Source organism: Bufo bufo, chromosome 5 (genome assembly GCF_905171765.1).
Source record: "Bufo bufo chromosome 5, aBufBuf1.1, whole genome shotgun sequence".
Classification (NCBI taxonomy): Eukaryota; Metazoa; Chordata; class Amphibia; order Anura; family Bufonidae; genus Bufo; species Bufo bufo.
In genome coordinates this window covers 364119629-364144554 of record NC_053393.1, presented here as the reverse complement: position 1 = coordinate 364144554, position 24926 = coordinate 364119629, and the positions used below count along the sequence as shown (strand labels likewise).

At 42.9% G+C, this 24926-nt stretch overlaps 1 protein-coding gene across 1 annotated transcript in view; it reads right to left on the bottom strand.

Annotated features, from left to right (window-relative positions):
* Positions 1–18291, bottom strand: part of LOC121001015 (leukocyte elastase inhibitor-like) — a 139192-nt gene extending 120901 nt beyond the window's left edge. The window contains exons 1-4 of the mRNA XM_040431873.1: positions 18134–18291; positions 17755–17938; positions 9102–9149; positions 5849–5986 (exon numbers count right to left, since the gene is read on the bottom strand). Coding sequence (XP_040287807.1) covers positions 5849–5986; positions 9102–9149; positions 17755–17919 — 351 coding nt within the window. The 5' untranslated portion in view covers positions 17920–17938; positions 18134–18291. The remainder of the gene's footprint in view (positions 1–5848; positions 5987–9101; positions 9150–17754; positions 17939–18133) is intronic.
* Between the last annotated feature and the right edge of the window lie 6635 nt (positions 18292–24926).

Genomic DNA, 24926 nt, shown 5'->3' with positions numbered 1-24926 from the left:
GAAACGTCTAACTTTGTTTAACTTCTGTAACGCTACATTAACACAACACTGAAAAAATGGCTATCCATTTTGCATCAGCCTTTAAGGGTAGTTAAACATGCCCCCTTTAAATATGGATATAGTTCATTGACTTTTTATTTTATATATCCCAATCCCAGCAGTCCCCTCAGAATATTTTATGCTCTCTCACAATGCCCCCCGGACATCAAATTGCCCCCATAATGCCCCAGCATGAATAATGGCACCATAGTGTCCCCCTCAGTGTCCCCCAGTATGAATAATGGCCTCATAGTTCTATAAATAATGTCCCCTTAGTGACCCTCAGTATATATATTTGTGCTCCATTGTACCCCCAGTATATATAAACCCCCCGCACCCTTCTAGTGTCGACAGATCCATTGAAAAAAAAATCCTCACCTCGTCCAACTGCACGTAATGAAACACTCGTTCCTCACTGGAGGCAGCAGGACCTGCGCTCCCAGTGTGATGATGTCATATCCTGTGTCATTACCACGCTGGTAGTCGAGTGTCAGGTCCTGATGCCTCCAGTGAGGAGCCAGTGTCACAGCTCATGCAAGTGGAAGGGTTGAGTATTAAAATTCTTATATTAACCCTTGAATATTTTTTATTTTATTTATTTTTTTAAGGCCACTTTCACACTTGCGTCTACATTTTCCGGTGTTGAGATCCGTCATAGGATCTCAATACCGGAGAAAACTGTTGCGTTTTGTCCCCATTGACAATGAATGGGGACAAAAACGTAAGCGTAACAGAATCGAGTGCTCCAAAATGCATTCCGTTCCGTTTAGTTGCGTTCCCATACCGCAAGCTGCATTATTTTTTCTGTCATGGGATGCGGAGCAAAATGGATCCAGCATGACCCACAATGCAAGTCAATGGGGATGGATGCGCTTTCTCAGACACAATAGAAAACAGATCCGTCCCCCATTGTCTTTCAATGGAATTCATGACGGATCCGTCTTGGGTATGTTACAGATAATACAACTGGATCCGTTCATAACTGATGCAGATGGTTGTATTATCAGTAAGGGTACTTTCACACTTGCGGCAGAGGATGCCGGAACTGCCTGCTGGATCAGGCAATCCTGATGCAAACGGATGGCATTTGTCAGACGGATCCGGATGCGGATCCATCTGACAAATGCATTGAAATACCGGATCCGGTGTCATCCAGAAAAAACGGATCCGGTATTTATTTATTTTTAGCATTTTTAAAGGTTTGCGCATGCGCAGACCGGAAAACTGGATCCGTTTTTCTGTAACACTTAATGGCGGATCCGGCACTAATACATTTCAATGGAAATTAATGCCGGATCCAGCATTTCGGCAAGTGTTCAGGATCTTTGTCCGGAGAGAAAACTGCAGCATATTTTCTCCGGACAAAAAACATAAAAAGGGACTGATGCATACTGAACGGATTGCTCTCCATTCAGAATGCATTAGGATAAAACTGATCAGTTTTATTCCGGTATTGAGCTTCTGTGACGGAACTCAACACCGGAAAAGAAAAACGCTAGTGTGAAAGTACTCTAACGGAAGCATTTTTGCTGATCGCTGCCGGATCAGGCAAAAACACAAGTGTGAAAGTAGCCTTACATAGTGTACCAGTTTTAATGGCCATTAGATGGATGCACTCCTGTCTGAATGGCTGTTAAAAATGGTCCCATTGATCTCAGTGCGTTCCGGCTGGCTGTGAAAATGGCCAAAAATAGCACGTCCTATTTTTTTATGGCTGCTATTCTCTGGCCATTTAAAAAAAAAATGGCCATATAAATAACCTCACTGACTTCAACTGTTTTTTAAGCCCTTAAGGACCCATGACGTAGCTGTACGTCATGGGTCCGATCCCTAAACATGCTGCGGGGTCTCTGCTGTTTTAAATAGCATAGACCCGCGGCACATGTATGCGATCAGCCATAAGGCTGATCGCATACATCTTACCTTTCAGATGCCGTGGTCAAATGGTTATAAAAAAAAATGTTTTTTTCTCAAAAGTTTAATTTTTTTTTCCAGTATTAAAACGCAATAAAAATTATTCAAGTGTGATATCGTTGGAACCGTACTGACCTGGAGAATGAAGATAACAGGTCAATTTTACCGCATAGTGTACAGTGTAAAAAAAAGAAAGAAAAACCTTTATCAGAATTGCATTTTTTCCCAATTCTACCCCATTTGGAATTTTTTTCCCGCTCCCTACTACATGGTATGGAACCGTAAATGGGGCCATTAGAAAGTACAACCTGTCCCGCAAAAAAATAAGCCCTCATAAGCCTATGTGAAAAAAAGTTGGGACTATGGGAAGGAGGGGAGTGAAAAACTAGTGAAAAATGAAAACGCAAAAATGGAAAATCCCAGGGTCCTGAAGCGGTTAAACAATGGGCTTAAATGGCCATCACAGTTATTTTTCCAGAAATGTAATTATTTTCTCTCCACGCTTTTTAAGTGGGCTGGCTATCCCTGATCTAATGTCAGAGCTGTGGTGTGTGCTCTGGGCCAGAAAGAGATCTCTCCCCACTATTCACTAATGATGAGCAGCATAAGCGATATTCGTTTTCGCAATATTTTGGCCTAATATTTGCCATAAATTCGCAGATTCTAGAATTCGTGATCTGCAGACATTATTTTCTTGATTGCGAAAATCGGCAATGTAATATGCGCGTATTTCGTGCGCAATACAGGCGTGGCTCACTTTTGCTGCATTTTTCAAGCTGCTAGAAGTTCCCTGTTTCCAACACTGTTTTTCATTACATTTCGCATGCATGGCAGAACAATAGCTTTATATGCAGATAGAGTGCTCCAATATATTTGCAATTGTGCAAATCGGCAGTAATGATGTGCATTTTTTCTGGCGCAATACATGCAACTTCACATTTTATTAGGTCTGAGTAGATATTACTGATTATTACTCCGGATCCGGATGCGGCCTTAAGCTAAACGTTGTTTCGGCGCATTACCGGATCCGACGTTTAGCTTTTTCTGAATGGTTACCATGGCTGCAAGGACGCTAAAGTCCTGTTTGTCATGGTAAAGTGTAGTGGGGAGCGGGGGAGCAGTATACTTACTGAGCGATTCAGAGTGACGTCAGGGCGCCCCAGGCGCATGGATGACGTGATCGCATGGATCACGTCATCCATGCGCATGGGGCGCTCTGACGTCATTCTGGAGCGCCCCGGGAGCCGCACGGACTGTAAGTATACTGCTCCCCCGCTCCCCACTACTACTATGGCAGCCAGGACTTTAATAGCGTCCTGGGTGCCATAGTAACACTGAACGCATTTTGAAGACGGATCCGTCTTCAAATGCTTTCAGTTCACTTGCGTTGTTACGGATCCGGCGGGCACCTCCGGCAAATGGAGTACACGACGGATCCGGACAACGCAAGTGTGAAAGAGGCCTGACTATCTGTATTATATATATATATATATATATATATATATATGAGCTAACTATCTAATGTAATTGAATAAGGATCCAGATAACTCAGCAAAGCACAGAGCACAGCAATGACACTGCTCTCTCTCTCTCAGAACTGCATAAAATGGTTATATAGTAAGGGGTAGGCAACTTTCCTATTGGTTGATAGGGATGTTGCTAAGCTCAGTAGTAGTAGTAGTACTGATGAAAAAAAATCTAGAATATTCACGATTACGAAGATATAGCACTATAGATCTTATATAGCACTATTCTAGATCTTCGCGAATTCTCGAAGTGATAATATTCGCGATAAAAATTCCCGATTAAAATATTCGCGATCAACACTACTATTCACTCACAAAATGTAAACCACCTCTTTCACTGATGCATACAAGGAAAGAGAGCTAGTATTATCTTCTGGAATTCGCTGCTTATGAGTTAATGTCTGACTTTTAAAGAATTCTTTGAACATGCCACTTGCTACTTGGGGACACATGACCGCTGAAGCCAGTGATTGGCTTGAGCGTCACACATGTCCATGTGCATTCCTGGCTGGAAGTAAACAAGCTGGGGAATGAAACATCCCTTAAGAAGACCAGCTTTATATGGAGACTTAGGCAGTGCTCCATGGGAAAATATGCAAAGTTAGTCCTCATGCACACGACCGTGCTGTTTTTTGCTGTCCGCAAACTGAAGATCCGCGAAAAATGGAAGCCGCCCGTGTTGCCTTCCGCAATTTGCGGACAGGAATAGGAAATGTTATATTTTTTTAGCGGGGCCGCGGAACGGAGACACGGATGCGGACAGCACACTGAGTGCTGTCCGCATCTTTTGCTGCCCCATTGAACTGTTTCACTAGGACTAACATCTGGAAGTGACTCCCTATGAGTCAATGTCCGGAAGGTGGAACTATTGAAAAGGTTATATTTCTCTGGGAGATATATCTTTGCATACTATTTTCCCATAGTGCATTGACACTACGTTGCCATCCAAGCGTGGTCTCCTAAATTACATCCAAGTCATCTCACCCAACCAGTATCCTACTGGGTATTTGCAGTGAGCTCTGATGACCTAGTTGGGTCTCTGCGGTTGGTGGTACTCACAAATCATGGTGACAATCTCTGAGGGCACACCCTTTCTTTCCTCAGGGCACTCCCTGGAGTTGGGGCTCCTTCTTAGTGGTAGTTGGGATGCCCTTGATATTAGGTGTTTGTGTGGGTGCAGGGCAGGAGAGTAGAAGTGTCTGACAGATATTGGAGTCAGTAACCAAGCCAAAAGTGCAGAATGGAAGTAGTTCATTCGACAATAACAAGGCATAGTTCCAAAGCATATACCTGTGCAATCCCTTCCCAAGAGCAGCATATGGACAGCAGCAGTGATAGAGGTTGTTGTACTTCTTCTCTCGTTCTTTCTAAATTCTCTCAGCAAACCTTGTGCATGCAATGAGGTTCTTGGTAGATGCTTCTGCAATTCCTGGGCTGGGGAGTGCAGATTTAAGATGTGGTTGGCCAAACCATCTCGAAGTGTGGAAGGGTGCCTTAGCAAAGTCTGTCTGCCATAAACATGCACATTACCTTGCTAACTAACACCAATGCACAGCCTTGTAGTTTCTCGACCTTCTAACTTCCCTTTTTGTCTGGGGCACTTGGATGGTAAAGTTGCTTTCTTGGCTTTAGAAGTCTCAGAGATGGAGGTTCTCTGAACTTGGGCCCAGCTCTGAGGAGCTCTTCACTGTAGCACAGCTAGACTTAGACTACCAACTGACTAGTTAATCAGGGGTGGACCCAGGTCCATCTCCTGGGAACCTAACACAATAAGCCAAAATGTTAACCATTAATTGTCTATATGGTGCCATTAAGCATGCAAACATACATCACTACATTTAACTTAGCAATATGACGTTACAGCAATTAACTTTTTACAATAACCCTACTGAGGTATTGCATATCGATGAAGATAAAACATCCTGGAACAGCTGTCTGCGTATGGACATATAGTTTTAATATTTTCCCTAGTCGTGTTCAAAGGCTTGTTATAAATCATGCATTGACTCGATGGTAGCCACTTCCAGAGTTTGGGGCTAGTGAGACAATTTTTCTGTCTCTCTCTGGGAGATACCACTTTGGATACTATTTTCCCAAGAAGCATTACCTGTAAGCCTCCATACACACCTGGTCTCTTTATTGAGAGCCAGTACGTCCCCTAAGCTACATACACACATACTCACGATTACCCTGAGAATAGGAAACTGAATCTGCATATTCATCCTCATTCATTAGTAGTTTTAAAGATAATGGATTCAATTTCTCAAGTGTATTTATGGCCGTTTTTATGATGTCCCGTCTCTAATTTTCTATACTAAATACCTCTGTACACAGGACATACACTGTACATTATAAATAAGGCAACTTACCTCAATGATTTGGAAGCTCTTTTCACTGAATAACCTGTTAGCTATTGTCATGGTATAACTATTGGAAGCCTCATTGATGCTTGAAGAAAATTCTTTAAAAATTTGAGGCACATTTTGTATTTGAATTCCATCAGAAATCTGTTAAGAAAAATATTTATTATAGTATTCAAAACTGCACATGCACTGTACATCTATATATCTATTTGTGTACAGAAATTATACACTGTGGTCAGGGCTGGACCCGAATTAAAAAAGCAGCCCTGGCACACAAACCCCACCAGTCCACATATGGTATGGCCCCTGCACCTTATTATGGAAAGAAATTGGTGCACAATGCACACTGTAGCAAATTTTCCTTAATTTGGTTACACCCCTCACCACATCATAGAAGAAAATAAATAAAAATGGAAAATAAAAGCATCTGTTCACACAGTCAGGGGCAAGCATTACCACAATGCAGTACCAAATCTATGCCACAATGCAGTACACAATACTTCCCACTGGTGGCAAATAAGTATTAAAGTACAGCACAAATCAACACCCCAGCGGTCCCAAATAAATTTTACATTCCTATGAGCACTAAATAAACACCACAGTGGAGCATAAAATACCTCCAAAACAACACAGTGCAGCAACACTGACAGCAGCACTGTTACCACCATCCACTCCTCTCCCACTGACAGCAGCATTGTTCCTATAACCACCACTCCCCATTGACAGCAGCATTATTAAACCTTACCACCCCTCCCCCACTGAAAACAGCATGGTCACTCAAACCACCACCTCCCTCACTGATAGACTTTTCTAATCACTTACCTCCTCTGCTGTTCTGCAGTTCTTCTCCAGACTTCTGCTGAACTGCTCAGTGGGTGAAGAACCTGTGATGACATCATGTGATCATGTGGTAATGATGTCATCACAGGTTCTTCAGATCTTCGAAACTTGCACTGATGCTGCAGGACTTGCTCTATCAGGGCAGTTTTATGTCGGGCGGCCCCCGAATTACAGGGAATATTCGCTGTGAAGCCGAATTTTCTCCTGCTACGTGGTAACAAATCAATTTTCCCTGAAATTTGCGGTAAAAATAAATAAAAAATCATACCCACTTTATCCATTTGAGTGCAAAGAGGCCTCTGCAGCCATCTTGCTTAAAGATTCCACGTGAATCTTGTGCGTGGTGACATATAATGTCACCACGCCTGACAGAGTGATGACATTTCGCGCTGGATCTTCAAGCAAGATGGCCACGGCTGCCTCTTCGCACTCAAACAGATAAGGTAAGTACAATTAATTATTTTTTTAATGATTAACCCCTGAAAGGACTTAATATTATTCTCAGATGCCGCGATCAGCGATGAATGCATCACCTGGGGGGTTCAATTGCGGGAAAGGGGGGGCAGCACATTCGTCGTTCCCCGTCATTGCACCTGCTACTTACAAACAAATGCGCTTTGTGACATAGTAATTTGTCACAAAGCAAATTTATTTGGTCAAATCCGACAAACAGCCGAATCAAATTTTTAAAGAGTAACTACATTTTTTACTACATTTTTGTAAACATGTCCCTAACGCCCCAAACAGTTTTTGTAATATACAATATTAAAGTGAACCTTTCACCTGGATTTCACTTAATAAACTATCAAAAGTACCTTATAGATCATCCTCATTGTGTTAGCACACAGTCTTGTCCCGCTTTTCTGTCATGTATATGCATGGAAAAATCGCCTTATAAAGTACTCTTCTCCAGCTCCTGAAGTCATGGTAGAAGTCAAGGGGGTAGCCCTTCCCTCACTCCAGGCTGTATCTCCCCTGCCCTAACCCCGCCTCTAAGCAGTGTAATTGACACCCGGCTCAGTCGCCGGGACCGCGATTGTACAGGCGGCGCATGCGCCGTCCGACTCAAGCGCGATCCTGTAACTGAATCGCGCATGCGCCGTCCCCGATGCCTGCCTGTCTTCTCTTCCTCACGCGCGATTAAGTTACAGGATCGCGCTTGAGTCCGATGGCGCATGCGCCTCCTGTACAAGCGCGGTCCCGGTGACTGAGCCGGGTGTCAATTACACTGCTTAGAGGCGGGGTTAGGGCAGGGAAGATACAGCCTGGAGTGAGGGAAGGGCTACCCCCTTGACTTCTACCGTGACTTGTGGAGCTGGAGAAGAGTACTTTATAAGGCGATTTTTTTCATGCATATACATGACAGAAAAGCGGGACAAGACCGTGTGCTAACACAATGAGGATGATCTATAAGGTACTTTTGATAGTTTATTAAGTGAAATCCAGATGAAAGGTTCGCTTTATTGTATTTTGTATTTTTAATAGACTTTCCCTCCCTAAAGCGCACCTTTCTCTGTGGGCTTAAAATGGACTTTTCAGTACACCGCTGACTTCTCAGCGGTGTATGGAATATGGAGAACAATTTTTCTAAGTCAATTTTAAGCGCACAGGAAAAGATGTTCTTTTAGGTTTGGAAAGTCTATTAAAAATACAAAATACATTAATAAAGAATACTACAAAAACTGTTATTAGGGCATTAGGGACATGTTAACAAAAATGTATTCAAAAGTTTAGTTACTCTTTAAGAACTTAGCTCATCTCTAATTGTGATGTATATTAAAGCACCCTTTAATTTGTTTTTCTTTAGCTTTCCTTTAAGGAATGTTGGGACTTGATAATAGACATGATAGAAATTAAGTATAATCCACATTCTGCTTCATGTTCTGTAAATAATTTGTAAAATGACATAAAGTATGACTCATTAAAGGGATTATCTCATGTCAGCAAATGGCATTTATCATGAAGAGAAAGTTAATACAAGCCACTTACTAATGTATTGTGATTGTCCATATTGCCCTCTTTGCTGGATTGATTCATTTTTCCATCACATTAGACACTGCTCATTTCCAGGGGTTATTACCACCCAGCACTCCAGCAGTGGTGCTGGCCGTGCTTGTATCCTATAGGAAAAGGTGCTGGCCTTTTTGGTGGCCGGGACTGCAGGAGCTTTTTCCTATAGTATGCAAGCATGGCCACCGCTCCTAGATTGCATGGAGGTCGTAATCCCTGGATACAGGCTGTGTATAATGCGATCGAAAAATGAATCCAGCCAGCAGAAGGAGAAAATATAGACAATACAATACATTAGTAAATGTCTTGTATTAACTTTGTCTACATAATAAAAACCATTTGCTGAATGAGACACCCCTTTAAGTTTTTTACTTAACATGTTTATCGTATGTCCAAAGAATAGATTTACCTGTGAACGGCAGCCTTTTTTTCCTGATGGTTTTTGGAGGTTTAAAACCTATTATATTAGAAGACAGAGAAATGTCATCATGATGTTTTTAGTACAAGTACTTATAAGCAGACAAAAAAAAAAAAAAACACATGTACAGTACAGACCAAAAGTTTGGACACACCTTCTCATTCAAAGAGTTTTCTTTATTTTCATGACTATGAAAATTGTAGATTCACACTGAAGGCATCAAAACTATGAATTAACACATGTGGAATTATATTCATAACAAACAAGTGTGAAACAACTGAAAATATGTCATATTCTAGGTTCTTCAAAGTAGCCACCTTTTGCTTTGATTACTGCTTTGCACACTCTTCGCATTCTCTTGATGAGCTTCAAGAGGTAGTCCCCTGAAATAGTTTTCACTTCACAGGTGTGCCCTGTCAGGTTTAATAAGTGGGATTTCTTGCCTTATAAATGGGGTTGGGACCATCAGTTGCGTTGAGGAGAAGTCAGGTGGATACACAGCTGATAGTCCTATTGAATAGACTGTTAGAATTTGTATTATGGCAAGAAAAAAGCAGCTAAGTAAAGAAGAACGAGTGGCCATCATTACTTTAAGAAATTAAGGTCAGTCAGTCAGCCGAAAAATTGTGAAAACTTTGAAAGTAAGGGCTATTTGACCATGAAGGAGAGTGATGGGGTGCTGCGCCAGATGACCTGGCCTCCACAGTCACCGGACCTGAACCCAATCGAGATGGTTTGGGGTGAGCTGGACCGCAGAGTGAAGGCAAAAGGGCCAACAAGTGCTAAGCATCTCTGGGAACTCCTTCAAGACTGTTGGAAGACCATTTCAGGTGACTACCACTTGAAGCTCATCAAGAGAATGCCAAGAGTGTGCAAAGCAGTAATCAAAGCAAAAGGTGGCTACTTTGAAGAACCTAGAATATGACATATTTTCAGTTGTTTCACACTTGTTTGTTATGTATATAATTCCACATGTGTTAATTCATAGTTTTAATGCCTTCATAGTCATGAAAATAAAGCAAACTCTTTGAATGAGAAGGTGTGTCCAAACTTTTGGTCTGTACTGTACCTGTACACACACACTTTTTCCCACTCATGCCAGGTCTAAAAAAAGTGGTCGTGGTGCGAGCTGGGAAAAGGGCTGGCCGGCAGGCCGTCTCATTTATCATTTTCTGCGCCAGTTTTAGGCATAGAAAATGGTTTAAGTCTACACCAGCAAGGGTGCTGGCATAGATTTAGACAGGCGGTAGATACGTCAAAGTTATGTAGAGGCCGGCGCCTCTACATAAATTCAGAATATCCACCACCAGCTAAAGGGGTATTAAGACTGGCGTCTAAAACATTGGTCTTAATAAATGACCGCCCATGTTTTTACTGTAGAACCTTGTAATACTGAAATATTATCCCTACCAAAAAGAAGTTAAAGTGTACCTAAACTATCGAATATACTTTATCAAAATCTATTCTAAATGTCATTAAATGAATATATGTAATATACTTTATTTTTTAAAATGTTTTCCTTAAGAAATAGGCGCCCAAATCTGTACATTGCTGACATGTAGGCGGTTGTACAGGTGTACAGATTCCACCACAGTATGTGATGTACAGGCAGGAGCACACATTGCTTCACCCGTCTGTGTCTGCTCCGCTCTGCTAAAACCTGGCATTGCATATCACTGTGGTCTGTCAGGCTTTAGTGGAGTGTGCACAGGCAGGAGCAGCGATGTGCTACGCAGATCTGCCGTCACCCGCTCCACATCTGTAATGTGACATGCTGTAGCAATGTGTGCTCCTGCCTGTGCAGTGCATCTCTTATTGCGGCTCCACAATGGGATCTGTACACCCACACGATGCTGACATTGATTCTAAAGAAAATCATACAAAAGTGATTTCAAAATATTCATTTTATGACATTTAGAACAGGCTTTAATATATTTGAGCTTTCAGATACACTAAACTTTAGATAATATTTGGAGGGATCTAATCAGCAAAATGTGCCAGAAATTTTTCGCCCGTTCTGAAATCTTGAAATCTGTAGGTTACATTGTGTATACTTGACCGCATACTGAATAGTAATAGCAATCTGAGATCAACACAGTTGGAAAAATATGAACGTCTTAGCCTAAAGTAAGTGTGCAGCCATGTGGCTAAAATTGTCTATAAGATGTAATGATCTGAAATGTCCCTGCCAAGTGAAACTGATAGAAAATGATGAAAGCCAAATTTGCATGGAGCTCCACATAGAACTGTAGCCCCTTTATTCTAGAGATTGATTAGTGATTAGAAGCAGCACAACGCTCAGTGCCACTAGCCCCTTTGTTGATGCCTCATTGATTTCTCAAAAAATATTTAAACTTAGATTTTTTTTCTAACTTTAAGTGCTACATCAACAGTATTTTTATAGAAACATTTGGGTGGAGAACTCCTTTAAGTTCAAGTGAAGAATTTGCTCTAGTTCAACATCGAGCCAAGTGCCATAAAAAACTAAGTTTGAAGGAGAGAATACCTTATTATGTTTTAGGTGTGGCGCTGGAAGTTTGACAAAGGCAGCAGTGGGCCCTAGAAACCAGAAACAAGCACCAGGGACTAGGTAAGGCTACTTTCACACTAGCGCTTGATCGGATCCGTTCTGAACGGATCCGATCATATTAATGCAGACGGAGGCTCCGTTCAGTACGGATCCGTCTGCATTAATAACTTAGAAAAATTTCTAAGTGCGAAATTAGCCTGAGCGGATCCGTTCAGACTTTCAATGTAAAGTCAATGGGGGACGGATCCGCTTGAAGATTGAGCCATATGGTGTCATCTTCAAGCGGATCCGTTCCCATTGACTTACATTGTAAGTCTGGACGGATCCGCACGCCTCCGCACGGCCAGGCGGACACCCGAACGCTGCAAGCAGCGTTCAGCTGTCCGCCTGGCCGTGCGGAGGCGAGCGGAGCGGAGGCTGAACGCCGCCAGACTGATGCAGTCTGAGCGGATCCGCATCCATTCAGACTGCATCAGGGCTGGACGGAAGCGTTCTGCTCTGCTCGTGAGCCCCTTCAAACGGAGCTCACGAGCGGACAGCAGAACGCTAGTGTGAAAGTAGCCTAAATATGCTTCTCCAGACAGGTCCCGTTCATTGGAAGTGGGGGTTAACATTTGGTAAAAACACATTATACTGTGTGCCCCACAACCTCTAATTAATAAATAAATTAGCCCTTTCCTCAGACCAAATCCCCCCCCCCCCATGCCTCCTTACACCCCTCTGTGGCACCAATCAGGACAGTGTAACCTATCACTGGTGATCTTGGTAGACAAGATGCCCTGCTAACTGGCCGCGGAGCAACCAGGATTGTGCAAAAGAACCAGTCATAATGAACGGTCTTAGAAGTGGCTGGCTGTCCTGGCTTCAATCCTCTTATATGTGTGACAGAGAAGATCAAAGCTGATTGATGTCCTGCTGTATGGATAAAAATATATGAAGTAACTTCTTTTTGCCCCAAACACCAGTGACCCAAATGAGAAAAAAAAAAATAGTGTTTGGTTACTGCCAGTGCAGATTAGTGCTGGGTTACTGCCAGTGAGCATCAGTGACAGTATGCCGTTCGGCCTGTGAAACTCATCTTGTCACTGTGATACTGTTCAGCTCCACTTTGATTTTTAGAGCCTTTTTAGTGTAAAAAAAAAAAAGAATACAAACAATTAGAAAATAATATAAAAAAAACTTGTTACAAGTTTTTAGGCTACTTTCACACTTGCAACAGTGTGATCCGGCGGGCAGTTCTGTTCTGATGCGGATCCGTCTCACAGATGCATTGCAAGAACTAGGGTTGTCCCGATACCACTTTTTTAGGACCGAGTACAAGTACCGATACTTTTTTTCAAGTAGTCACCGATACCGAATACCGATACTTTTTTTAAATGTCATGTGACCGTTTTGGGGGATCTGTGGATCTGTGGATGACGCACTGTCATGTGGGGGATCTGTGGATGGCACTGTTATGGGGGACCTGTGGATGGCACTGTTATGGGGGATCTGTGGATGGCACTGTTATGGGGGATCTGTGGATGGCACTGTTATGGGGGATCTGTGGATGGCACTGTTATGGGGATCTGTGGATGGCACTGTTATGGGGGATCTGTGGATGGCACTGTTATGGGGGATCTGTGGATGGCACTGTTATGGGGGATCTGTGGGTGGCACTGTTATGGGGGATCTGTGGATGGCACTGTTATGGGGATCTGTGGATGGTGCTGTTATGGGGATCTGTGGATGGTACTGCTATGGGGTGGGATATCTGTGGATGGCATTGTTATGGGGTGGGGGGATCTGAGGATGGCATTGTTATTTGGTGGGGGATCTGTGGATGGTGCTGTTATGGGGAGGATCTGTGGATGACACTGCTATATGTCATCCACAGATCCCCCTCATAACAGTGTCCCCCAATACACCGGGCCCCGCCGCTCACCGAAGTATTTATAAACGTGAATCCTTATCCTGTTATTAAGTTGAACTAACGCTGCCCTCTCCCATGTTCCCCTGTATCCCCACAGCACTTACTTAAGCTTCCATAGCAGGCAGAGCGGACGGCACCAGTAACGTCACTCACTGACGTCGCGCGTCTGCTCCGCCTGCTTCATTCATAAAGTGGGCGGAGCAGGCGCTCTACGTCAGTGAGTGACGTTACTGCTGCCGTCTGCTCTGCCTGCTATGGAAGCTTAAGTAAGTGCTGTGGGGATACAGGGGGAACATGGGAGAGGGCAGCGTTAGTTCAACTTAATAACAGGATAAGGATTCACGTTTATAAATACTTTGGTGAGCGGCGGGGCCCGGTGTAAAAAAAAGTATTCTATTTATGTATCGGGGCGGGGTATCGGCGGCTGAGTACCGCCGAGAAAACTCGGAATCGGTCCCGATACCGATACTAGTATCGGTATCGGGACAACCCTAGCAAGAACGGATCCGTCTCTCCGCTTGTCATGCGGACAGACGGATCCGTCTTGTATCTTTTTTCACATTTTTACCTGTCTGCGTCTTACGGATCCAGCATTCCGGCATTCAGGCAAGTCTTCAGCTTTTTTCGCCGGAGATAAAACCGTAGCATGCTGCGGATTTCTATTTTTTTTCTCTTCGGCTCAGTCAAAACGACTGAACTGAAGACATCCTGATGCATCCTGAACGGATTACTCTCCATTCAGAATGCATGGGGATATACCTGATCAGTTCTTTTCCGGTATAGAGCGCCTGTGACGGAACTCTATGCCAGAAAAAAAAAACGTGTGAAAGTACCCTTAGTGTTAGACAAAATGGCACAAAGGCTTTATTTTGCAGAGGAAGTATTTGAAATTTTGTGTTCAGGGGAGACTCTGACAGTGTTCATTTCCAAATCTAATCTTCCTCTTCTAGCAATGCAGATCATCACCAGATAAACACCTCGTTGTCCTCCCTTAGACATGTTAGGGATAGTGTTCAAGCACCACCCAATGGAAGTGATAATAGTTGAATCCTTTCTTCCACACCAAGCTCATCCAACCATGCCTTTATAGTCCTTGCTTTGTGCACTTGGGAACAGTCATGCTGGAACTGTTCCCACAAAGCTGTAAGTATACAATTGTCCAAAATGTCTTGATACGCTGAAGCATTAAGATTTCACTTCACTGGAACTAAGGGGCCTAGGCCAACCCCTGAAAAACAACCCCATGGCATTGTCACTTTGTCACCAAACTTTATAGTTGGCACAGTGCAGTCAGACAAGTAAAAAAAAGTGATTTGTCATTCCAAATAACACGTGTCCTCTGCTCCAGAGTCTACTGTCAGCATATATTACACCACTTCACCCAACACTTGACATTGTGCATGTAAGGCTTGCCTTTAGCTATTCAGCCATGGAAACCAAAGCACAGTATTTGTACTGATGTTAATGCCAGAGGAGGTTGGGAACTCTGCAGTTATTGAGCCATCAGGGGTTTGTTGACTTCATTGCTGTGGTTCCTAAATGTTTCTACTTTGCAATAATACAACTCACAGTTGATTGTGGAATATCTAGGAGGGAAGACATGTCATAAACTGACTCGTTGCAATGGTGGCATCCTTTTACAGTACCAAACTAGAATTTACTGAGCTCTTAAGAATGATCCATTCTTTCACAAATATTTGCAAAGGCAGACTGCATGGCTAAGTGCTTGATTTCATAGACATATGGCAATGGGGCTGAATGAAACACCTGAATTCAATGAATAAAAGGTGTGTCCAAGTGCTTTTGTCCGACCAAATTATTATGGCCAATCCCAATTTCTCCTATGCCAAGCCCCTTAGGTGGACCCCCACTGATCCAGATCAAATGAGACAGTTTTGGGACATGTTACTTAACATGAGCATAATAAAAAACAAATTCACACTGAGGCTCTACTGGAGCACTGATAGACTATACGCCACCACTCTGTACTCCACCATGAAGTCTAGTTCTCACTTCAAATTTGATACTCAATGATCTAGACATGCTCTCCGATTGCCCACTTTTGGAGAGAGGTGACAATATTTTTGACTGCTCTACTCCGGTGGTCAGTCTCCTGCATACCTGAGATATGCCTGTTGGGTCTTTGGGATGAAGATGCCTGGACGTATCCTATGAAAATATTCTTGAAATAATCATTATTCTTTGCTAGAAAGTGTATTACTCTCCGCTGGTATAATCCTGTCACACTGACTTTAACAATGTGGAAATCCCAAATTAACCACATTGTTTCTTTTGAGGCAATCATATTTAAATGCAGAAATTGTCCTAATAAGTTGTCACAGATTTGGGGACATTGGATGAGGGCCTCTTAAACTCAGTACAATGTAACCCACTTGCATGCCTTGCTTAATGCAGCTACCTAGTACAATTAAGCATCATTCACACCTCAGTGTTTCACAGATGTGTGCTGTACGTGTTCTCCACAGACAGCATACATCCCCATTCATTTTAATGTGTGTTTTCAGATATCAGTGTTTTAGCATCGTCCGTGGATGCAAGGATGCATGCTCTATTTTGTCCATCACAGCCATTATAGTCTATGGGTCCGTGAAAGCCATGGATGCAACGCGGATTTCACGGACCATTAGGAAGAGATTCTTTGAAGATTATTTTTCAGTTGTTCAGTGTCAGTGAAACACGGATGGCATGCGGACAGCAAAAAACGGACACACGGACCCAGCATGGATCCATCACGGACAGCTTTACGGATGCCCTGACATGGGATCATGCAGTAAAATAGAGGGCACCGCACAATCACGAGACTTGGGAAAGCGAAGCCGAATTACAGGCTGTCACTCAAAGGCAAGAGGGGGCGTGGTTACCTTGACTTGAAGCAAGGAGGCCGCTGCCCCCTTGACTTCAAGCTGACATGCAAAATAGCGCAGACGGAGGATAAAAGATCGTTTTCTGACCTTATGTAGCAGCGGACTGCAGGATGAAAAGTATGATTAGTATCACACTGCGGGCTACCCTGAGGTACTGCTGGCGGGTTTACATGCATTTAGGAGGTGACAGGTTCCCTTTAAAGGGGTTTTCTCACTTCAGCACAAATGCCCTTACTAAAGTATTGTGATTGTCCATTTTGCCCCCTTTGTGGGCTTGATTCATTTTCACATCGCATTACACACTGCTTGTTACTAGAGGGCTACGACCACCCTGCAATCCAGCAGCATTGGACATGCACTTGATAGTAAAAAGCGCCAGACACAGCAGTTCCCATCCTGATCACCTTGTATCTGTGGTGGTCAAACTCATAACCCCTGGATATGAGCAGTGTATAATGCAATGGGAAAATGAATCAAGCCAGCAAAGGAGGCAGTATAGACAATCACAATACATTAGTAAGTGTCTTGTATTAACTTTCTCTACATGATAAATGCCATTTGCTGAAGTGAGACAACCCCTTTAAAAAGATGCATTAAGAAATTAAAGAGGTTGTCCGAAATACAGGTATTTAAAAACCTCTGAGATATTCAAAAAGGCTTGCTGAGCATGCACATATATGAGGGGTATGGTTGGAGAAAATAGCTTTTAGGTGAACAAATGTTAAGTCATAATGGATAAATGGAGATTATCTACAACCAATATAGGAAAGAATATAACATTCAAAGTGCAAAATAGGATTTTTTTTTTTAATCTTGAAAAAAATATATAATAATAATAATAATATAAAATAAGAAAAGTTGCATAAGGACTCAGAAGGCTTTAAACATACCATATAGTAGATTCGGAAGATTCTTGACACTAATAGGTGCATATCATATTGAATATAATAATGATGTTTCGATCCTCCTGAACATTCATCTCCATGTTATATGGAGACTGAGGAGAGACTGAGAAACTCTTCTGAGTCCTTATGTGAATGTTTTTTTTTCCTTTTTTGCATTGAATTTTGACATGCTCTAGTCTTCTCTATATAAGCATTACACATATAATGTTACTGTCTTTATATATATATATATATATATATATATATATATATATATATATATATACACAGATACTCTTTAATATTTCTACATGTTATGTATGTATTCAAATATATTCAGTGCAAGACCAGAATGACTTTTTTATAGTTATTTTTATCTTTTACCTTGCAATAGTAATAATAATAGCAGTACTGGTAATAAAAACTGACTCACATTTGCAATCTGGAATTCAGTATTGCCATTTGCACCAGGGAGAATCATGGCTAGGGCTGAGGCAATGCTCATAGGAGAAAAAAATATGTTATTGTCTGCATGTTCACTCAGCTTCTTGTACATGTTCACAGCAAACGTATTATTTGATGTTATGAAGTCCTCCATTGTCTTCTTCTTAGTAGATCTTAAAGAAAAAAATATGAAGTGTTTAAGACTGTAGATTTTACTCAAATAAATGGTCATATTATGTAATAAAAAATAACAAAACTGTACATAGTAAAGCATTTTATTGTCAGGCATTACAACCCTTAAAAACAATGCTAAGCAAGCACATATAATTTAGACTTTAGTCAATGATTATACTATCATATGTTACTACCTGAATGTAAGAATGCCGTTTCTTCAGTGAAGACTGTTCCTCTTTGCTGTTACACCCCTATTTATGGGATTACTTCTTCATTACATAAAGCAACACATGTTTCCTGAACACTTTCATCTATGTCTCAACATGCACTGTTCTGACAAATAAATCATAGACATGAATCATAAAAGAAGGGCATCGGTGGCAACTAACAGACTGAATATAGTTACTGTTGTAAAAACATCAGAGGATCTGGCGTAAGGAGAGAAAGAATATTGGTGGAAATATAATCATAAGGAGGACCTGTCACTTGTCCTTACATGTCTGTTTTAGCCAGAGTACTTGCATACCACATGAAATAGCAATGTTGGTGCACCTTTTTGTAGGACTTTGCCAAGTTGCTAAGGCAGAGCTGCCTCAACAAGTTAGGATGAGAGCAGAGGGCAAAATGCTGGAAGACGCTAGAGTTCTATTAAGATGCTGTTGGGGGATTTCAAACAGGTTTAACATGCAAGAAACATGCAAGAAACACCTCAAACAATGTCTAGATAAAACAATTCTTCATAGAGAGGTGGGAAAAATTCTCCCAGCCAGTGTTCGAGACTGGTAGATAGTCTCACCCTTCTAGTCTTTTTCTTTAAATTGATGGACCCACGATGACAATATTTTCCATATGTCCTATTGGGCATATGGATGTCAAAGAAGGGAAATCCATTGTATGAGCCAAAACAGAGGACCCTTCCCTAAAAAGTTTGGGTAAAAGTTATAGCGTTTACAAACTATGGTACAAAAATGTGAATTTCCGCTTTTTGAAGCAGCTCTGACTTTCTGAGCACCTGTCATGTTTCCTGAGGTTCTACAATGCCCAGACAGTAAAAACACCCCACATTTCGGAAAGTAGACACCCTAAGGTATTCGCTGATGGGCATAGTGAGTTCATAGAACTTTTTATTTTTTGTCACAAGTTAGCGGAAAATTATGATTTTTTTTTTTCCTTACAAAGTCTCATATTCCACTAACTTGTGACAAAAAATAAAAACTTCCATGAACTCACTATGCCCATCACAAAATACCTTAGGGTGTCTTCTTTCCAAAATGGGGTCACTTGTGGGGTAGTTATACTACCCTGGCATTTTAGGGGCCCTAATGCGTGAGAAGTAGCTTGAAATCAAAATGTGTAAAAAATGCCCTGTGAAATCCTAACGGTGCTCTTTGGAATGTGGGCCCCTTTGCCCACCTAAGCTGCAAAAAAGTGTCACACATGTGGTATCGCCGTACTCAGCAGAAGTCGGGCAATGTGTTTTGGGGTGTCTTTTTACACATGCCCATGCTGGGTGAGATAAATATCTCTGTCAAATGACAACTTTGTATAAAAAAATGGGAAAAGTTGTCTTTTAGAGAGATATTTCTCTCACCCAGCATGGGTATATGTAAAAAGACACCCCAAAACACATTGCCCAACTTCTCCTGAGTACGGCGATACCACATGTGTGACACTTTTTTGCAGCCTAGGTGCGCGAAGGGGCCCAAATTCCTTTTAGGAGGGCATTTTTAGACATTTGGATTCCAGACTTGTTCTCACGCTTTAGGGCCCCTAAAATGCCAGGGCAGTATAAATACCCCACATGTGACCCCATTTTGGAAAGAAGACATCCCAAGGTATTCCATGAGGGACATGGCGAGTTCATAGAAGTTTTTTTTTTTTTGGCACAAGTTAGCGGAAATTGATTTTTTTTAGTTTTTTCTCACAAAGTCTCCCTTTCCGCTAACTTGTGACAAAAAGTTCAATCTTTCATGGACTCAATATGTCCCTCAGCGAATACCTTGGGGTGTCTTATTTCCGAAATGGGGTCATTTGTGGGGTGTTTACTGTTCTGGCATTTTTGGCAAGGCTAAATTGTGAGCAACCCTGTAAAGCCTAAAGGTACTCGTTGGACTTTCGGCCCCTTTACGCACCTAGGCTGCAAAAAAGTGTCACACATGTGGTATCGCCGTACTCAGGAGAAGTAGGGCAATGTGTTTTGGGGTGTATTTTTACATATACCCATGCTGGGTGAGATAAATATCTCTGTAAATGACAACTTTTGAAATTTTTTTATACAAAGTTGTCAATTTACAGAGATATTCCTCTCACCCAGCATGGGTATATGTAAAAATACACCCCAAAACACATTTTTTTTTTTTCTCTTACAACGTCTCACTAACTTGTGACAAAAAATAAAATTTTACATGAACTCGCCATGCCCCTCACGAAATATATTGGGGTGTCTTCTTTCCGAAATGGGGTCACTTGTGGGGTATTTATACTGCCCTGGCATTTTAGGGGCCCTAAAGCGTGAGAAGAAGTCTGGAATATAAATGTCTAAAAATTTTTACGCATTTGGATTCCGTGAGGAGTATGGTGAGTTCATGTGAGATTTTATTTTTTGTCACAAGTTAGTGGAATATGAGACTTTGTAAGAAAAAACAAAAACAAAAAAAATCAATTTCCGCTAACTTGTGACAAAAAAAAAAAATCTATGAACTCGCCATGCCCCTCAAAAGTGATCTTTTTATAGCGCCGCAGCGATTTTACGGTGTTTTTGCAGTGATCAGAAAAAAAATATTTCTGTCACTGTGGTGGGGCGGACTGAACGCAAGTGTGCGCACAAGATTAGGCCTGATCGGGTGAACACTGCGTTTTTTGTAGAGCCTATAGAACATGTCCAATTCTTGTCCGCAATTGCGGACAAGAAAAGGCATTTTCTATATAGTTCTCGCAATGTGTGGATCCGCAAAATGCGAAAAGCACATTGCCGGTGTCCGTGTTTTGCGGATCCGCGGTGTCCGTGTTTTACAGGGGGGTGATCAATGACAGGGGGGGGATCAGGGAGTCTATATGGGGTGATCACCCCCCTGTAAGGCTCCATTCAGACGTCCGTATGTGTTTTGCGGATCCGTGGGTCCGCGGATCCACAAAACACATACTGACGTCTGAATGGAGCCTTACAGGGGGGTGATCAGGGAGTCTAATATGGGGTGATCACCCCCTGTCATTGATCACCCCCCTGTAAGACTCCATTCAGACGTCCGTATGTGTTTTGCGGATCCGTGGGTCCGCGGATCCACAAAACACATACTACGTCTGAATGGAGCCTTACAGGGGAGTGATCAATGACAGGGGGGTGATCAGGGAGTCTATATGGGGTGATTAGGGGTTAATAAGGGGTGACAGGGAGGGGTGTAGTGTAGTGGTGATTGGTGCTACTTACAGAGCTGCCTGTGTCCTCTGGTGGTCGATCCAAGCAAAAGGGACCACCAGAGGACCAGGTAGCAGGTATATTAGACGCTGTTATCAAAACAGCATCTAATATACCTTTAAGGGGTTAAAAAAATCGCATCTACAGCCTGCCAGCGAACGATCACCGCTGGCAGGCTGCAGATCCACTCGTTTACCTTCGGTTCCTGTGAACGTGCGCTCCTGTTGGCTGTCCGTCAAGACACTGGACGATCCTCGACCCAAATTAAGGCCCTTACTGGTGCTGACTGCAGCCCCATAACCATCAGACGGCATCTGAGACTGAAGGGCTTCAAAAACAAAAAACGTCTTCAAAGACCTCGTCTCCTTGAACGCCACAGAACTGCTCGTTTGGACTTTGCAAAAGAGCACCAAACATGGGACATTTAAAGGTGGAAGAAAGTTTTATTCTCTGATGAGAAAAAATGTAACCTTGATGGTCCTGATGGTTTCCAACGTTACTGGCATGACAAGCAGATCCCACCTGAGATGTTTTCTACGCGCCACAGTGGAGGGGGCGCCATAATGGTCTGGGGTGCTTTTTCCTTTAGTGGAACAATGGAGCTTCAGGAAGTGCAGGGGCGTCAAACGGCCGCTGGCTATGTCCAGATGTTGCAGAGAGCATTCCTCATGACTGAGGGTCCTCGTCTGTGTGGTAACAACTGGGTTTTTCAACAGGACAACGCTACAGTACACAATGCCCGCAGGACAAGGTACTTCTTCCAGGAGAATAACATCACTCTTTTGGCCCATCCTGCATGTTCCCCTGATCTAAATCCAATTGAGAACCTTTGGGTATGGATGGCAAGGGAAGTTTACAAAAATGGACAACAGTTCCAGACAGTAGATGGCCTTCGTGCGGCCGTCTTCACCATTTGGAGAAATGTTCCCACTCACCTCATGGAAACGCTTACATCAAGCATGCTGAAACGAATTTTGGAAGTGATAAACAATAACAATGGAGCTACTCATTACTGAGTTCATGTTTGGAAGTTGGATTTCAGTTTTGGGGGGGTTTAGTTTTTTTTTGGAGGTGTGGTCCTAAACTTTTAATCAGCTGAAAAACAGCCTGTTTCAGTTTATTCGTTGTTTTCATTAAATTGAATGTTCAAAAAATGTTTTGTCTCACTCCCATTTCTTCTTGTTGCATGTTGAAGCTCTACTTGGAACCTTGTTAAGATCCAGCCATGCTAAATATGATTTTTTTGACATTTTTCAAGTAGTCTTAAACTTTTGATCAGGACTGTATGTGGCTGGCCTGCATATGTGTCGATATGTGTATCGAGGTCTGATTTTATCTATAGACATACTCATATGCAGGCTTACATTAGATACAGATGACAACACATTTTATAAGTGCATATATCCATTTACTGTTTTATTCTATCACGGGTGTATACGTATCTGAACAAGTGTTTGTCACGCAAGAGATTGGGTCCACCCTCCCCCTCATTTCTTTGGTCAGAGAAGGGTGGGACCTATTTAAGTCTATGGCGAGGCAGACACACTTTATTATGACTAAGAACAGAAGTGTTCGAAATGTGTAAATTGTGTGCAAGTGGGAGAAGGTGCCACTGGATGTGTTCATTTTATTTTGGTGAAATAAAGACAGGCTCTAAAAGATCTACATCGATTTCAGTTTTTTCGTGTGTACTTTACATCTACTGCTCATTTATATTCATGCTGCGTTTACATAGTCATTGTTTGGTCAGTAGTTTCCATCAGTGATTGTGATCCAAAGCAAAATGTGAAGCCTACGGAGATATAAGATATAATGCAAAGATTTGCACCCGTTTTACATTTTAGACCTGCACAGTGGCGTACCGCCAATATAGGAAAACCACGCCGTTGCTATGGGGCCCGTGGCACAGTGGGGCCCGGAGCGCATGAAAGGCCCCGCCCGCTATGTCTACTCTCCTGCACAGACAATTCTCCCTCCTAACCCTCCCAATGCGCCAAGATGCAGCACAATGGCTCCTCCTACTTCCAGTCAACAGCATCGGTAACTGAGACAATGACGGGACCCCGGCTATGGAGACTTATGAAGCTGCGTGATCCACCGCCTGGGAAATGTGAGCAGACAGGTAAGTGCGCCAGGTATGAGGACAGGAGCAGACAGTGTATGGAGCCGTCTCCCGCCCCTCTGCTGCAGAATCCGATTTCCGACGCTCCCGCTGTGGATCTTTTCTGTGCGGCCACGCTGACTTCAGCAGGGATGGTTACCTGCACTTCCTTACTTGTCCCTTCTTCAGTGCGGGTTCCTTCAGGATACGTCTCCTCCTCCCAGCAGGGCTGGTCTCCTGCTCAAGTGCTCGTGCAGCCCCCTGGACACATCGCGCTGGGGCCCACCACTGGCACAATGACTCTGTGGGGGCAGGTGCCCACTGCAAGGGCAAGGATTAATATGGCAGGTGCCCACTGCAAGGGCAAGGATGGGGCAGGTGCCCACAGCAAGGGCAAGGATGGGGCAGGTGCCCACAGCAAGGGCAAGGATGGGGCAGATGCCCACTGCAAGAGCAAGGATGGGGCAGGTGCCCACCTCTAGGGCAAGGAGCCAGTAGGCAGGTGCCCACTGCAAGGGCAAGGACTAATATAGCAGGTGCCTACTACTAGGTCAAAGAATGGGCAGGTGCTAATAGCTAGGGCAAGGAGATACAATTGCTATGCGTGGGCAAATTACTATATGGGGCAGTGTAGGAGAAATTACTATATGGGGAAGTGTGGTGGAAATTACTATTTGGGGGAACTACTGTGTTGGGGCAGTTTGGGGGAAATTACTATGTGTGGGAAAATTTCTATATGGGGCAGTGTGGGAGAAATTACTATATGGGGGAAGTGTGGTGGAAATTACTATTTGGGGAAATTACCAACCGCCCCCCTCCACCCCATCGCCGGATCCGCATGACAGGGGGATTCAGCGGCAGCCGTGGGGGCATAAGGAGTGACGCGGGTGTCGGGGAGTGGAGTAAGTATTACCTGTATGCGGTGCCTGGGCATTTTGGGGGGCATAATAGGGAGGGGGCAGGAGAGGAGCCAGGGAAGGTGGTGGGATGGGCCAGGGGTGGGGAGTGGGTGGAGTTAAGGGGGCCAAATTCAGATTTTTGCTATGGGGCCCAATGACTTCTATGTACGGCCCTGGACCTGTATCTGGTTTTGTTTCACAATTACTGATGAAAATAATTGACTAAATACCGACTGTTTTAATCAGTGCTTACTCTTGCATTTAAAGAAATGCAGTGCAATCTGCAGGCAGCTTGTTATAGAGCAGGAGGATCTGGACAGATTCGTGTTTTGTGGGAAAAGATTCAGCAAAAACTTGTAATTTATACATTTAACCTCTGCTCTTTGTGATTGTAAGACCACCCCTGTGAACAACCATCAGTGACTGACAGTTACCTCTGTATGCATACTTACACAGAGAATGCTATCAATCACTGATAATATAGCCTCTGTACAACTGAAGTCAGAAAGAGTAGAGATATAAAAGGTATAAATTACATGCATTACTGATTCTTTTCCCAAAAAACTATACAT